The sequence below is a fragment of the Thermobia domestica genome, chromosome 1, assembly GCF_964235325.1.
Source record: "Thermobia domestica chromosome 1, izTheDome1.hap1.1, whole genome shotgun sequence".
NCBI classification, from domain to species: Eukaryota; Metazoa; Arthropoda; class Insecta; order Zygentoma; family Lepismatidae; genus Thermobia; species Thermobia domestica.
The window spans coordinates 96,746,866-96,764,021 of record NC_137454.1 but is presented as its reverse complement, the minus strand read 5'-3'; the positions used below and the strand labels follow the sequence as shown (position 1 = coordinate 96,764,021).

The following is a 17,156-nucleotide window of genomic DNA, read 5'->3' as shown; positions in this document are numbered from 1 at the left end:
TTTGATGCAACGGAAGGATGGGCAGGAAATTCAGAAAATAAATCGTAGTGGAAGGGGTTAAGATATTATCCTATACAACCTGCGGTAAACATTTAAAAAATTTCAGGATACGCTACTGGTTCCAAGTTTGAGTAATAAACATCTCACTTAAAATACAAGTTTCATTGTGGTGAGACGATAATATATTAAAAGGAAACAATAATTATAAAGGTGATTTATTACTTGAGCCCAAAATTAGAACCGCTATCACTTAATGACGTAATAAGATGAACATTAGAAATAAAAGTTAAAGTTTTACTTAGGGAGATATCCAAATGGTAAAACGATAATTGGACGCTACGTTTCAATGATCAATTGTGATCTTGATTCTCGTTTTTATCTAAATAAGAAATTATGCCACTTGTAGAACTGCATATTTTTATCAGTTTCTTGACTCATTATTACTAAAATTTTTCATCAAAACAACTTCTTAAGCTTCTTAGCATTTCTCCCAAAATAACAAACCAATAAACGCCTATTTTGTATGAAATGAATTCACAAAAGTTCTGTTTATTTCTTGTCAGCTCAAACTATTATACCTAGGCTTTTGTGTACATTATAAGCAGCCAACAACCAGAACAAAGCAGAATAAGAAGTATTCAGAACAAACACTAATGTTACAGTTTCCGCTAGATTGAAGTTATGTTAACATTAATCTATTTTATAGTTTCGGCTAGAATGTACTTATGTTAGAATTTAATCTAGAATGTACTCATGTTAACATTAATCTATACAGTGTGTTTGTAAAAGAACTCCCTAGTTTTAATGTGTCCTAGAATATTTACAAAGTGGACATACACTATTCTATTTTGTGGTGTTTGATTCATCAACTCTCCAAGCTTGGCTCCCCTGCAGTTGGCAGGTCTGCTTGACCCTGAGACGGCACCAGTGCTGTCCTTTTCCTATGTTTCCTCAGTTCAGGATAGGCAGGGCTGGCCCAATACCTTGGCCACCACGAAGCCCAGACTTAACCCCACTGTACTTTTTCTTTGTTGTGTAGTGAAAAGATCAGAGACATCAATCATTTACGGGAAAGAATCGTCGCGGCGGTTGGGACATTTACACCTGAAATATTGGTGAATACGTGGCGAGAAGTGGAATATCGTCTCGACGTGTGCAGGGCCACAAATGGATCCCACGTTGAAGTCTACCAACATTAAACAAAACTTGAAGGAATTCTCTTTCATGATATGTACTCACTGATGTAAGTTTTCATTCATTTCCCAATTAAATTTATATTTAAAACTACGGAGTTCTTTTATAAACATCCTGTATTACAGTTCGGCAATATATCATTACCTTTACCAGACCCGTTATGAAAATACAATCTCCAAAATACAACGTTATTTTCATAACATATCTGATGAATGCAATGATATATTATCGAAGCTGCAACAGATTAGTAATAATAAGTGTTCGTTATGGTAAGATTATATTTTTATTTAAGTTATCTCAAGATAATATCATTTTTAAATGTTATCTTTTCTTGAACTTTCATTACTCTTTTTATAAAATTTCTTCAGAATTCATAACGACCCAAAACAAAAGAACTTTTCAGCCTAGTTAAAATTAAAGCAACAAATGAGGGCTGGCATAAAACAGGCTGAAATATTTACGTGCAAGCGGGCAGAATAAAAATGTGGTCAATACTAGGAACACGAATATTTTCAGGCAGTATTTTAAGGAAATTGTCTGAAAGAGTAGGTATGTAAGACGAATTACATGACAAAAAGCGGAGAAATATTCAAAGAAATAAAGTGGAAACCTTTTAGCTTGTGATAATTATCGCAGAAATTCAGATGAAATATCTATAAAACCGACGTTCCACCCATTGTATGAATGGAAGTTGGTCGCAAATCTTCAGAGGATAAAGGTCACATACTTTCTACTAGCAGTTTTCCAGTTTTACTACGTGATTCCAAAAGATGTCCATGTAGCAGTCCACTTAAGTATATGCGTCTGTGGACATCATCAATGAACGTAAGCTAGCTAGTAACACAGAATTAGGGTGAGAAAGCCTTAATTTGTAATATCTAAAATATCTTTGAGAAACATAAAATGTGTTGCGGAATAAATACAGATTAAGAAACAAATAAAATAGTTTAATTCAATACTAAAGTTCCTTTGTAGCTAAGATGTAAGTGTATGCGTCTTTCGCGCGGGAGAAACGGGTTCGATTGCTGGCGAGAGCTCATGTGGTTCGTATCTCACGTTAAGCTGTATGTCCACATTTCATATATAGCATCGCTGCTGAAAGGGACGCTAAACTGAAATCAAATCAAATCAAAGTTTAACAATACACAACTTTAATGTTTTCTAGACTCTTTAATTTCTTGGCGTCTGTCAGCAGTGTACAGATTTATAGTATTTGTGCAACGTGGTATGCTATAAAAACGATTAATAGCATTATTTACTGCACACCATTACTACATACGCTTGTAGTATGAATGTTTTGTGAACAAGTGAGAAGTATGGAGGTCGGAGTAACCAATAGCAGGTGGACGCACGAAATGGTATAGGGCTCGGGTGTTAATGGAGTCACTGTACAAGAACATTTGTGTATTATACACAAATGGGTGTAACTTTCACCATGCGTTGCCTGTATTCGTAGAATAGCATTGTAATGATATACATTTATTAATGGTACTTTTTATTTGATACATTACTTACATGGGTTATACATGCATACCCGAGTTTAACTTTTAAAAAGAATACAGCAGAAATAGCATAAATAATGTAACTATTATTGCCACGTAATTAAAATGGGGTTTACTGTTAGGGTAAAAATTTACAGATAAAATCTGTTAATTAACAAAGTAAGAGTTATGGTCAACCATTCTCTTTGTCAAGTAACAACTTCACCGTAGCTAGAAAGTTAACTGTGGACTTAAAATATGGGATCTCTACATTTGCAGCTAAAATCTGTTAATTTACAAAACGGTTTGCAGCTAAAATCTTAATTTACAGAACGGTAATGTTTAAGGAACTCTGTAAGCGTCAAACGAGCTAAACCCTTTAAGCATAGAAACAGTATTAAAAAGTGTAATTCATTACTATGCTATTGCAATGCCAAGTTAGCTTGTAGTAATTGGATGTTAAGAGTATGGAACACATTACAATACTAATAATAATAATAATTACAACTGACCTGAATAATGTTCCTTTTTTATGTATTTCTAGCCAATATTTATAGTACTCCCTACGAGCACTCTTCGTCGAGGCTAAAGCTTAAGACTAAAATTTATGCTGGCATCCATTTTTATTTTTTCACAACAGTGGAGTAAGCTGTAAGTGTACGCGTTTTATATACAAATTTCTCAATTTATTAAATTATTAGTACAGCAACTCTAAATAAAACTTTATTTTGTCGACGAAGAATACCCGTGGGAAGTACTGGAAATATTCACTAGGAATACATAAAAAAGTCGAACATTATTCACGTTAATTGTAATTATGATTATTTTGTAGCAACCACCTACCAAAGTGTGGTGCATGTTGTCAAGGTTTGTCATTTTCACACTTTGCAAGCATATAAATCTTTTATCTGTTGGTGAACAGGCGCCAAGAAAATAGAATATACAAGATATTAGTATATAATTAGTAAAAAGATACTCGACTTTTGAATAATTATTTCCGAGGCGACCCTCAATTTACTTGCCAATTGCGGTATCATGCACCACTTAAACAACACAGAGTGTAGAAGGAATTAGGACAATATTTTCCACGAGGAAATTTACGTTTACTCGTTGCACCCATTTCACTCCTATTTATTTGTGCGAAAATTCTGATGTCAAATTTCAAAGCGACATCAACTGCTAAGGAACTTCTTGTAACTTTGAATGAAGTGAAATTAGTTTGAGTCGCAGACATTAGTTTAACTCAAATAATTTCTAAAAATTTGAAAAGTACCATCGTATTTTAAGGATGCATACTTTTGTAAGACTCACGGAACAAACGCCTATTCTGAATTCAAAAGATATATATATATATATGTAACAAAAATATATGTGGATCTTTCCTCTCACATGAATAATAGGCTAAGGTAGAAATATAGGTACAGATTTATTGTACGGACCTATATATAAATTCATTGCATATATACATCTTTTTCAGTAAATTGGTTCCCTGTACCCTAACAATCATTCTTTACGTGTGGACTTACATATCTCTTCGAAGATTCACTTTAGATGGGCTTCAGAATACGAACATGATAAGAACAACGGTAGTGCAAAACACAACAAATCATTATAACTGCCACTAAAAAGCATAAATTTTCTAACCGAATCAGGGCAGGAACGCAGCAGGGAGCCTGGGCAGCAGCTCAGCGATGCGTGCGTAGGGAGAAGATGCGTCACCGACGATGAGCATACGCATATACGAGGATAGCACACAACACTGTATATTGCATTACGTGTTGGATTATTGACGTTATATGTAATATTACGATATATTTTCATTAAATGCACATTTGTGTTTCAAAATAACGTAACATTTACAAATAAGCGGATTGTTTAACTCTCAGACACTTCTATGGTTGCGGGTCATGTGTTAGCACACTTGTTTTTTTCGATATCTTACTTGAATTTGTATATTGTGGTTAATAAGTACCGGTACCTTACGGAAGGATCTGTACTTAACAGGTTACATTTTCATTAATGTTTTCTACATAAATACGCATTTCACAAGTAAGAATACAACATATTTCTACGCATTTCACAAGTAAGAATACAACATATTTCTATTGTTTACATTCTATTTTAATAGACTGATCTATTAAGATATTATTACCCATTTGTTCTGTAAATTTTAAAAATATGTGGATCCGTATAGTAAATCTGAACAAAATATGTATAGTGTGTTTAAGAACGCATTATCCCATAAGGAAAGTATGACGAAGTGACGCGTGACAAATCAGTTGACAACACCCAAAATGATCATGTGTAACTACTAAAGCAAGCAAGACATTGTTTTTATGACAGTTTTATTTAACTTTCCTCATTTATGCCCATACCACTGACATTCTAGCATTCCGATCTCTATAAACGAAACTATACATTGCCTCCTGTTGCGTTTCTATATTGACTCAGATAGCATTTTCGATTTTCAGTGATCACCTAGTACAAATTAATAGCTTATGCATTGTAGTTTTGGTGCTGGGTAACGTTTGAAGCACCACATTTTGGAAAATATGCAGGTAAAACTAATACTTTGCATGAAAAGACATACATATACATATAACAAATTGTTGCAGGCTATAGAATTAAATGCAAAATAATACACCTGTATTTTAGGCTTACTAGTGTAGGATTACAAGTATAAAATTCTAACGAGAGCTTCACAACAGATAAAATAAATGAGTGCATATGAAAGAAGACATACATTAGATACATTTTATACCGGCATAATATTTCACAACTGCATCACTACCAATATAAAATCATAACAAGTGCTAATTCAACTCGTAATATTGCAAACACCCAGTTGCTTTAACCAACAGATTATGCGTCTACCCACCGCCAGCGACGCGTCAGTTCCTGTTGGACACAACCCTCGCAATTGCTCGCCCCCTCAGCTTCGCCCTGCTCTGACTCGGTTATATTATATTCGTGCTTTCTTAGTGGCCACCTAGCACATGTTGGTTTGTTTTATACATAGTAGTATGGATAAGGAAAACCTGTACGGTAGTTTTTGCTACATGTACGAACAAGTAACGGGTTAACTGCTGTATCGCCGGACCAGTTTTAGGAAATTTACGGGGTTAATTGGAGAATTTATTTAAGTTTGTGAAGAAGCATGAGTCAAATTCAGGTAAGGGGAATAGTAAAAGTTAAGAAAGTGGTCGTATTTGCTGATTGTTTTTGATGATGTAAGCTGCACTGTATGTGGAGGCGGATGGACTATCTCGCGGAGGTGTACACTTGATTTATTATACGGATCCTATAACAAGATGGATTGGCATGAATTTTTAAACCAACCCTCGTATTTCCCCAGCATCAATTCTTGGAAATAAAATGCGACTAATCAACAGTTGGGAAAGAACAATGCTCAGGAATTTGTTACCCAAAAGGTGCCTCATTTTTCCAGACAGTCTTACTTCCTCCCTACAGTCCATATTAAGAAAAAAAATTTTGCTACCCTCGAAAGAAACGCCCACGTACAAGTCCTCATGACGATGACAGATTTTTACGTGACAATATAAAATCTATCAATAATCGTCGATTGTACAACTTATTCGAACAATCAGTGTTTTCAATGTGATTTCTATTAATCTATGAACCGTTTATTATATATTATTAAGAATATAATAACGTAAAACCTTAGTGTCTTCTACAAACTATATTTTAGTTTAGTCAGTGTATTCTTGCGCTGTGAACAGGCAACGATGTGCCGCGCGAAAAGGTGAGGAGAGCGTAATTTCCCACCAAACACATTGAACGTATTCAAGATGAGCTCGAAATAAGTTAATTCCAAAATTTAAAACAAATGTGAATAGTATTTGAGTTTTGTGTATATCAAATGCGAAGTAAAAGCAGGAAGTAGTGACAAGTAATGATGTTTCAATAGTAACAAGAAACTTGTGTCAATAAGAATTGTTCTCACGTAGTTCTCCCTCTAATACAACGATTTTACAGAAGAGCCATGTTATATGTCAAGGAATGGGACATTCAACTCATCACTTCCCAGTCATGGATGTCAACTCTTTGGTAGTGTACCAGTGAATTTTCTTTCGTATATCCGCCGTGATCATCGCGCGCGTTTACGGATCATCGCGAAATCTTTGGGCCAATTTTTTTTTTTTTTTTTTTTTTTGAGTGAAATGTTATACTAATATAAAAATATTAGTATTGTTCTAAATTATATGTAGTGTAACCCACATAGTGCATAACAATATAAAGTTATTTACAATTCTTGTTATCATTTCAAAAATGATGATAGTGCTAACCAAATGTGTTTAATAAGTCGTATTTTCTTTTAGCGCTTCAAATGTGTATAAGTTAAAGTGTATGCGGCATAAAGTGTTTATCAACAGGTAAGGTATTTCTAAGCAGTGGAAAACAAACATTACTTTCGTCTCCCACTATCCATCTGGCGTAAATTTCAAATGGCCACCCCACCTTGTATTCTTTCACAGGTATTAACTGGTATACCTTGACGCTGACGCATCAGTGACGGTGGGTAAACGGCAAATGTCTCTAGTTAGTACTACGCCCGAATCCTAGGATCGCGGAGGAGTGAAGATACTTGTTTATCACTAGTCTCTTACGTCAATTTACTAATTTGTGCATTTGAATGATGACGTAAAGGAGATTTTTGAGAGATCCAAGGTTCGAATCCCAATATTATTATTAGTTAGTCTTCTCGAACTGGAACAAACGAGTATCGAACCCCATTCCCCTTATATCTGGCTTCCCTCACAGGAACAGACCTTATATCTGGCGCCCGAACAGGGACAGACCTTATATCTGGCGCACCGAACAAAGACAGATGCTTTAGTGGGAAGAAAGCGAATTTTTGAATTCCACTGTTTTGCATTCAATGCCACCCCAGTGATTTTTGTATTGTGTTTTGTAGTATAATATTTTACAATGTCAAGTCATAACGAAATAGAAACACTGCTTGAAGCAGTACAAAAATTGTCCGCAGATTTAGCTAACACTAACCAAGCGATAAAAGATAATCATAACGAGTTAGTCAAACAAGGTAATAGTGTAAAAGCAGAAATAATAGAGTTACGTGAAAAACATGAACTTTCAACTCAGGAACTTACGAATGGTATACAGAGAGTAGAAGCTGAGTGCAATGCCTTTAAAGTAGAAATAAAAGTTGAAATTGAAAATTTGAAATGTGAAGTTAGGGATTTTAAGGCAGAAGTAAATGATCGTTTCAATGAAATGAAAGTTCAAATGAACAATCAGCTGATCGAGACACGGAATGAGTTGTCATTAGCTATCCAGCAGGTTGAAGCCCAAAGTTGTAGTTCACTAACTCAAATGAAGCATGATTTTCAACAGATTTCTAACACGTATGAGTGTAAAATCGTAGATCTTGAGGAGAAAATACGTAGCAATCGAAATTCGTTGGTAGACATTGAAAGTAAAATTCAAGCTCACCAAGCACAGGTAGTCCAGTGCATGCAAAAGGTAACTCTAAATGAAAGTAGTGTAAACAATTGCGGCATGGAAGTTGATCGGATTAATCAATCGTTACTTTTTCTCAAAAATACAGTAGATCGTTGTAACAACAGTGTAGTAGAATTAACAAATGATAGGGAAAAAGAATCAAAACAGTATGTGCAGATCCAGAGTACTGTTTTGGAGGTTAAAAATGAAATTGGTAACCTCAAACAAGAACTGCAAATGTTACAAGCTCAACTAACCTTAACGCAAAAACAAATTCTGAACTTGCATGTGGAATCTAGACCCAGTAGCATTGCTAATACTCGTAGTGTAACTAATTCACTATACAGTAGTGTAGCTAACACCTCATCAACTCGAAGTTCCACTAGTCGTAGTAGCAGTAGCGGCACTAACACAAGTTATGAAGCTAATAGTAAACCAAAATCTAAAAGCAAAAACCGTAGTCGCATTCATCACAGAAAACCAGTTCAGATTACGAATGCTAGGCCCATTAAGCGTAGTGATATTGAATCGTTTGAAAAGTTCTTAGGACACGAAAGTGAAATTACAGCTTCAAATTTCTTGGAACTGTTTGAGAAAAATGTTAAATTAATGCAAATTCCTGAAGAGCAGTATTTAGATATTTTAGATTTTTTGATGCAAGGATCTTCTAAATCTTGGTTCCTTACTCGTAAACCTGACTTTAAATCATATAGAGACTTTGTTTGTGCTTTCAAGCAACAGTTCGAATCTCCGCAAGTCGTAGCTGGCAAAATGTCAGTATTGCAATCCAAAAGGTACGACCCCAAAGCTGACGGTACAGTTTACCAATTTGTAGCAGATCGCTACCATAAAATTCGAGAATTGAATGAGAACGTCAGTGAAGCTTTTATTTTGAATACAATTAAATTGTTATTGCCTAATTATTTTCAGAAACAATTGGTTTTGTTACCATCCTTAGATTTACAAAGTATGTTAAATGTTGTTCAAAATCTGGAAACACTGTCAAAAAACAATGACAATTTTAGAACGAATAGCGGATTTCTTCGTGTAAATCAGGTTAATGTCCAAGAAAATGAAAGTAATGAACATAATTTTAGAGAATCACAACATCAAAGCAAAAACAAAGGTAAAAAGCAACCCCACAGCAAAGGTAAAAATCAACATTTTAAGAATAAGAACAAACCTAGGAACGTTCATTCTCAGCGTAATCCTGAAAACGATAATCAGTACGATAGCCAAGAAGGTATACATTACACTGAGACTAGGCGCGCTGATAATGGTGGGCATACGCCTCAACCATTTCCAACTTTTCATCCTGGTAACCAACCACCTTTTATGTCAAATTTTAATCAATCTCGTACCTTCCCTCCTCCTACATCATCAGGTAATCAGAGTAGACAAACACCGTTAAACTAGAAACGCTCTGCCGAGAGAGTGCTTCTGGTAGAGCTTGTGAAAACTTTAGTAATAGTCATGATTTCAGTAATGAAGATGCACTCACCCCAATTTTTCCTGTGGAGTACGTAACGTTGAGTAAAAACATTAATAATGTTGTTAATTGGGACTTAGATATTTCTGAAGAAGAAATAGAAATTGATGAAAATGTAAGCCAGGGTAATAACACTCGCACTGCAGAAATTTATTGTAAAGTATTAGATACTCAGTTGAAAGCATTGTGCGATACAGGCGCTTCGGCATCCCTTATCAGTTTTGAGGCATGGAAACGTATTTCTTCCGTAATTTCACATCCGCAATTAAAACCTGCACCACATATTCTCTTGGTAGATTATTCTGGTAAAAGAAAAAAGCAGGTTAAGGGTGAAGTAAATATTTGTGTGGAAATAGAACACTTGATGTTCGACATAAGAGTTCTGGTAGTAGATGAATTAAACACAGAATGCTTGTTAGGTCGTAATTTCCTCACAGTCGCCCATGCGATGATAGATTTTTCGAAAAACGTAATTAGTTTTTCTGACGGAAAAGAAAGTGTTGTTGTTCCTATGCTCATTGAAAAAACACATAATAAAGAAAATAGTTGTTGTCAACCTAAGAAGATTTTGACTTATGCTGATCGAATAAATAAACCTGTTGACACTGAGTTTGGTATTTCTGTAGAAAATAATAACTTGTCAGATGACAGTTCAGAGTTCGAACCCAGTCATGACTATACATCTTCAGCATGTCCCGTAATTAATAGTTTGGTTTCACAAAAAGGTAAATTAGAACAAGAGTGGATCCGTGTTTTGCATGAACGAGATCAGACGTATTCACAGTTGAGAAAAGAGTCGAAAGATTTTCGAATAAAAGATCTCAATATAAATCAAGCAGTAGAAGAGAATTTTTTACTTGAATACTATGGTTTACAAATGTCAGAAATTGATAATGAGATTCAAAATGCTCATGGTAATAGCCAAGATAAACAGGAAAGTTGTGGGGATAAGGTGTCAAGTGATAATGTTATTTTTGAAAATGTGTGTGCTGTAGCAACAATAAACGAAATTAGGGAAAAGGTACATGAATGTGATCATTTAAGTAATGAGGAAAAACAGCAATTATTTGATTTGTTGATAAAACACCGTGATATATTCACAGATTATCCAGGCAGGTGTAATTTATATGAATATTCTATAGACGTTGACACTACTAATCCCATTGTAAAGCGGCAATATACGTTACCCTACCATTTTAAAGAAAGTATTGACAAGCAAATTGATGAATGGTTAAGAGTAGGTGTCATTGAACCAGCAGTGTCGATACATAGCCACCCAATTTTCTGTGTACCAAAGAAAAACATAACTAAACCTAGAGTTGTAGTTGATCTGACTGAGCTGAATAAGCATGTTAAATTAAAACAATTGAAAATAAACCGAATTGATGATTTATTGTTGAAATTTCAAGGTGCTAAGTTTGTAAGTTCAATTGATCTTGTGTCATCGTATTCACAAATTCCTGTGTCTGAGGAATCTCGTGATTTCATTGCCTTCTCTTGGAACGGTCATATGTACAGATTTACTGTTATCCCATTTGGATACATAAATGGTTCTGCTGCTCTCATAGATGCATTACAGAAGGTGTTAGGTTATGCATTGTATAATAAACTTGTTTCATATATCGACGATTTAAGTATTCCAACTTCTTCTTTCGAAGAACAATTACATTTATTAGATCAGTTATTTACTAAGCTGAGTGAAGCTAACATGACTGTTAACCTTTCAAAATCTTCATTTTGTAAGACTAGTTTTAATTTTTTGGGTTTTGTCGTAACACCTGAAGGTATTTGTAAAGATCCTTCTTACGTAGAAGTTATTCGCCAACTACCTCGTCCAACCAATATAAAACAATTGCAACGAGTTTTAGGTCTTTTTGAATGGTGTTCTAAATTTGTACACAAGTTTGCTGAACTAGCTGTTCCTTTATTTGAACTTATCCAGAAAGGGAAAAAATGGATTTGGACTCCAGAATGTGAACATAGTTTTCAGTCCCTTAAAGACAGTTTGGTTCAAGATGTATTACTCACTCACCCAAAACTTGATTCCGATTTTTCATTGATCACCGACAGTTCACAAGTGGCCGTGGCTGGCATACTTTTTCAAGAAATTGATGGTAAACGTAACATTATTGGCTTCTGTAGTAAAACTTTAAATAAAGCGCAGCGTGCGTATACTACAACTGAACAAGAGGCGTTAGCAATAGTGATTTCTATTCGTAAATGGGGACATTTACTGTATGGTAAACATGTTAAAGTGTATACTGACCATAATTCTTTAGTGTACTTACATAAGATTAGAAATTGGAATTCTCGTTTAGCTCGTTGGAGTCTTGAATTACAAAGTTTTGATTTGGAAATTGTTCATATTCGTGGAATTGACAATAAAGCCAGTGACGCCTTGTCACGTATAGTTTTAGCTCCTAAAACTGAAACTCATACGGTGAATAACCTCGAAGTGCTACCGTCATTTTTCGGAAACATGACCATACAGGAACTAGCCGAAAAACAACGTGAACATACAGAATATGATTCAATCATGAAATTTCTTCAAAATCCTAATGACCCATACTCTAAGGTGAAAAACAGAAATCTTGAAAAATTTTATAAACTTGAAAATGGTGTACTTTTGAACAGAAATTTCCATTTTCCAAATTCTTGGAGAATTTGTATTCCACCTTCATTAGTTCGTTTTGTCGTAGAACATATGCATTGTCAACGAGGTCACTTTGGAATTGAAAAAACATTTGGTTTTGTAAATGAAATTTGTTACTGGAAATCCATGAGAAAAGATATCAGTAATTTTATCAATGATTGTATTGTATGTAAAGAAACGAAAGTAGAAACATCACCTCCGGCTAGACCAATGGAAAGTATTACTGTTAATGGTCCTCGCGTACTCGTTTCAATCGATATTTTAGGACCATATGTTTTTTCTTCCTCAGGTTATAAATATGCATTGTCAATTTTAGATGTTTTCACTAGATATTACACTTTGTATCCTATGCGAAATGCTACCACTAAATGTGTATTACGTTGTTTAGAATCATTGTATTTTTTGCATTTAGGAATTCCTAGTGCTATTCTGGTTGATAATGGTAGCTGTTTCATTGCTCGAAAATTCAAAGAAAAAATGTCAGAATATGGAATCAAAATACATTACGTAACACCATATCACGCTTCTTCTAACCCAGTTGAACGAATCCATCGTGAGACTAATCGTCTATTTAAATTGTTCTGTAGTGACGATCATACTGCTTGGGAAAAATTCATTCCCCAAATTGTAATTTTGTTAAATTATTCAATCTCAAGTAGCTTAGGTGTAAGCCCCGCCAGCTTGCATTTGAATGTAAAACCCTCTGAAACAGTATTTAAGCATTTTGGTATTGTGGTTACTGAAAAGGACACAGATGAATATGTTTTGTGGGATAACAAATTAGTTATGGCAGATCTGAAAAGAACTGAAATAATTCGTAAAAGAAATGTTAAGCATAACTTGAAACAAGAAAGTAAATATAAGGTAAAGGAAAATGATTTAGTTTTCTTGAAGCAAACGAATTTGAGTTCAGCCATAGACAAAAGAATTTCAAAATTTCTTTATTTGTACAAAGGTCCCCTGTTGTGTTCTAAAAAGGTCTCAGAAAAGGTTTTTGAGTTAACGGATCCACTCACTGGTAAATGTTTAGGATTACATTCAGTTGACAGATTAAAAGTTTGGAAACCTACTAAAGAAACAAAGAGTATTTGGCTTAATTTAGCTACTAAACATTGTGGAACCAAAAGTGATGAAATCCTAAAAGAACAGAGTAAAAGCTCAGAGTTGAATAGTTGTATCGAAGAAGTGACATATGATTCTATCAATGCTGTAAGGGTAAATGTTTCAAACCAATGTGATTCCAAAATTAACTCCAATAGAATCGCCAAGATCCTTGATGAAGTTTTAGAATTAGATTCATATTTAAAATATCTCACTGAATCATCATGGTGTAACGTACATAATTTAGAATTTGCATTGACAAATTTTATTAATCCTCTCGTTTTGTTTAATTAGCATTCTGGTAAGATCACAGTGATCAACTTAGAATGACTGACTCCTACTGATGTGGTGGGCTACCGCAGCCTTGTTTTCCAACTAAACACGCCTACGTGGTGAACCACTGAGTCACAAACGGGAGAATAAAAAAAAAAAAATATTATAAAATCAATGTTCAAATGCAAATGTGAAACTAGTAAGATGAATACTTACATGATAATTGTTAGCAACTAGTGTTGCATTCACGTTGTATTAATCTTTGCGTTGAATACGAAAACATTTCAAGTAGTACTTGAAGACATTGAAGCAAAGGTCCCTCCACTATTATGGGTTATTCATATTATGTAATGCCCGGAGTAGGCAATTTTCTTATTAGTCCCCTCTGTATTATTTTTGAATTTTAACCAAACGTTCTATCTTTTCACTTTGCTTCGGGGATGGAAACCTATTAATAAATAATTGGGGTAGGGTCTTGTGAATTTAATGCAGGCAGTATATTTTCATATACTTCGAGCGTGACGAGCTCGCATATGCCTAGTTTATTTCATTTCATAGTAAATGAAATATTTTTAGTGTTATATTTACTTATGTGCTTTTACCATGTAATTTTAGTAAAATATGAATTTGTTTGCACTATATCATATGTTTTAGTTGTGTTGAATTATTTTGAATATTCTTAGTGAATAGTTTGTGTTGATATGTCAAAGAACATATACTTTTGAATTTTACGAATAATATTGGTGTTTCAAATATAATAAATTTTTATGCATTTAGGCGTAAGGAATATTTTATATTTATGAAAAGTAAAATCATAATAAATTGAATTACTTAGTGATATATGCTATTTTTGAGTGATATTATGTGTTTATCTGAAAATTAAGAAGTACTATTGCAGTAAATTTACCATTTCAAATTTATTGGTATACATTTAGTTTGTATTGTGTATTTTTAAATATGGCATTGAATACGATACCTTACCAAATGTAATGTTTTATTAAATATATTGTTGCATTGAATGTATTAATATGTTTGTGTAATTTGATTTGAATTTTGAAAGACATTATGAAGTATAATGTTGAATAGTATTTTGAATTACAAATAACTATTGATTTATATTCAAATATTGAAATTATCTTTGTGTTTACATTTCAAAAAAAAGAAAAAAAAAAGATATAAACTAATAATGAAAATAAAAAGGACTCCAAAGACATTTACGAAATGGCCCTCGCGTTATCGTAAATGACCCTCGCGTTCGTAATTCTTCGACTTTCGCGATCATGTGCGTCCGAGTGAACCTACGAACTGTTATTCTTCAGTGTGAACGAACTTAAAATGACATTAACCCTTTATGGACTAATGGAGTGCTGTGATTACTGTAGTGTTGCAGTATGGTTATGAAGACTTGGATTCCAGGGTTCTTGCCCACTTCTGTAATACCTTCAGTGGACAGTCCGCCGGCCACCATCTATAACAAGATGGATTGGCATGAATTTTTAAACCAACCCTCGTATTTCCCCAGCATCAATTCTTGGAAATAAAATGCGACTAATCAACAGTTGGGAAAGAACAATGCTCAGGAATTTGTTACCCAAAAGGTGCCTCATTTTTCCAGACAGTCTTACTTCCTCCCGTCAGTCCATATTAAGAAAAAAAATTTTGCTACCCTCGAAAGAAACGCCCACGTACAAGTCCTCATGACGATGACAGATTTTTACGTGACAATATAAAATCTATCAATAATCGTCGATTGTACAACTTATTCGAACAATCAGTGTTTTCAATGTGATTTCTATTAATCTATGAACCGTTTATTATATATTATTAAGAATATAATAACGTAAAACCTTAGTGTCTTCTACAAACTATATTTTAGTTTAGTCAGTGTATTCTTGCGCTGTGAACAGGCAACGATGTGCCGCGCGAAAAGGTGAGGAGAGCGTAATTTCCCACCAAACACATTGAACGTATTCAAGATGAGCTCGAAATAAGTTAATTCCAAAATTTAAAACAAATGTGAATAGTATTTGAGTTTTGTGTATATCAAATGCGAAGTAAAAGCAGGAAGTAGTGACAAGTAATGATGTTTCAATAGTAACAAGAAACTTGTGTCAATAAGAATTGTTCTCACGTAGTTCTCCCTCTAATACAACGATTTTACAGAAGAGCCATGTTATATGTCAAGGAATGGGACATTCAACTCATCACTTCCCAGTCATGGATGTCAACTCTTTGGTAGTGTACCAGTGAATTTTCTTTCGTATATCCGCCGTGATCATCGCGCGCGTTTACGGATCATCGCGAAATCTTTGGGCCAATTTTTTTTTTTTTTTTTTTTTGAGTGAAATGTTATACTAATATAAAAATATTAGTATTGTTCTAAATTATATGTAGTGTAACCCACATAGTGCATAACAATATAAAGTTATTTACAATTCTTGTTATCATTTCAAAAATGATGATAGTGCTAACCAAATGTGTTTAATAAGTCGTATTTTCTTTTAGCGCTTCAAATGTGTATAAGTTAAAGTGTATGCGGCATAAAGTGTTTATCAACAGGTAAGGTATTTCTAAGCAGTGGAAAACAAACATTACTTTCGTCTCCCACTATCCATCTGGCGTAAATTTCAAATGGCCACCCCACCTTGTATTCTTTCACAGGTATTAACTGGTATACCTTGACGCTGACGCATCAGTGACGGTGGGTAAACGGCAAATGTCTCTAGTTAGTACTACGCCCGAATCCTAGGATCGCGGAGGAGTGAAGATACTTGTTTATCACTAGTCTCTTACGTCAATTTACTAATTTGTGCATTTGAATGATGACGTAAAGGAGATTTTTGAGAGATCCAAGGTTCGAATCCCAATATTATTATTAGTTAGTCTTCTCGAACTGGAACAAACGAGTATCGAACCCCATTCCCCTTATATCTGGCTTCCCTCACAGGAACAGACCTTATAATCCATAACTGTAAAATGCACAGAAAAATTTAGTCTTTGAAACCACAGAAACCTTTTCTTCGTCATCAAAGTTACAAAAATATTAGAATTTCATTTCGTAAAGAAATAAATTTACAAATAATCAATTTTACAATGAGTCTATATATCTAAATAGCACAGAAAATGAAATCTAAAACTGCTATTTCTTAATTTTGTTTCTACATTTCCGTGTTACACTTCTCAGTAATATATCATTACCCAAAATTGTTTCAACATACTATTAGAAGTTGGAATTAAATATCTTTCTTCGTCACAAGTTAAACATTTCATTAAGTTTACATTAAAATATTCATTGTCTTTACAAAATCCTGGATCTGCATAAAGCACGGTTTCTACTGCATAGATGTCTTTTAGTGAACATAACAACAATATTAGAACTTGCAACTTCCACTCCATTTTTGAATCGTTTGTTTACATCCGAATAAGGAATGATGTTGCCAGATAAAGAAAAAATCACCAGGAAAATATTAAGTTGATATTC

General features: G+C 34.1%; 1 protein-coding gene across 1 annotated transcript in view; it reads right to left on the bottom strand.

Annotated features, from left to right (window-relative positions):
* LOC145687561 (meckelin) overlaps nucleotides 1-17,123 on the bottom strand; it is an 80,088-nt gene extending 62,965 nt beyond the window's left edge. The window contains exon 1 of the mRNA XM_081761030.1: nucleotides 16,894-17,123. Coding sequence (XP_081617156.1) covers nucleotides 16,894-17,071 — 178 coding nt within the window. The 5' untranslated portion in view covers nucleotides 17,072-17,123. The remainder of the gene's footprint in view (nucleotides 1-16,893) is intronic.
* Between the last annotated feature and the right edge of the window lie 33 nt (nucleotides 17,124-17,156).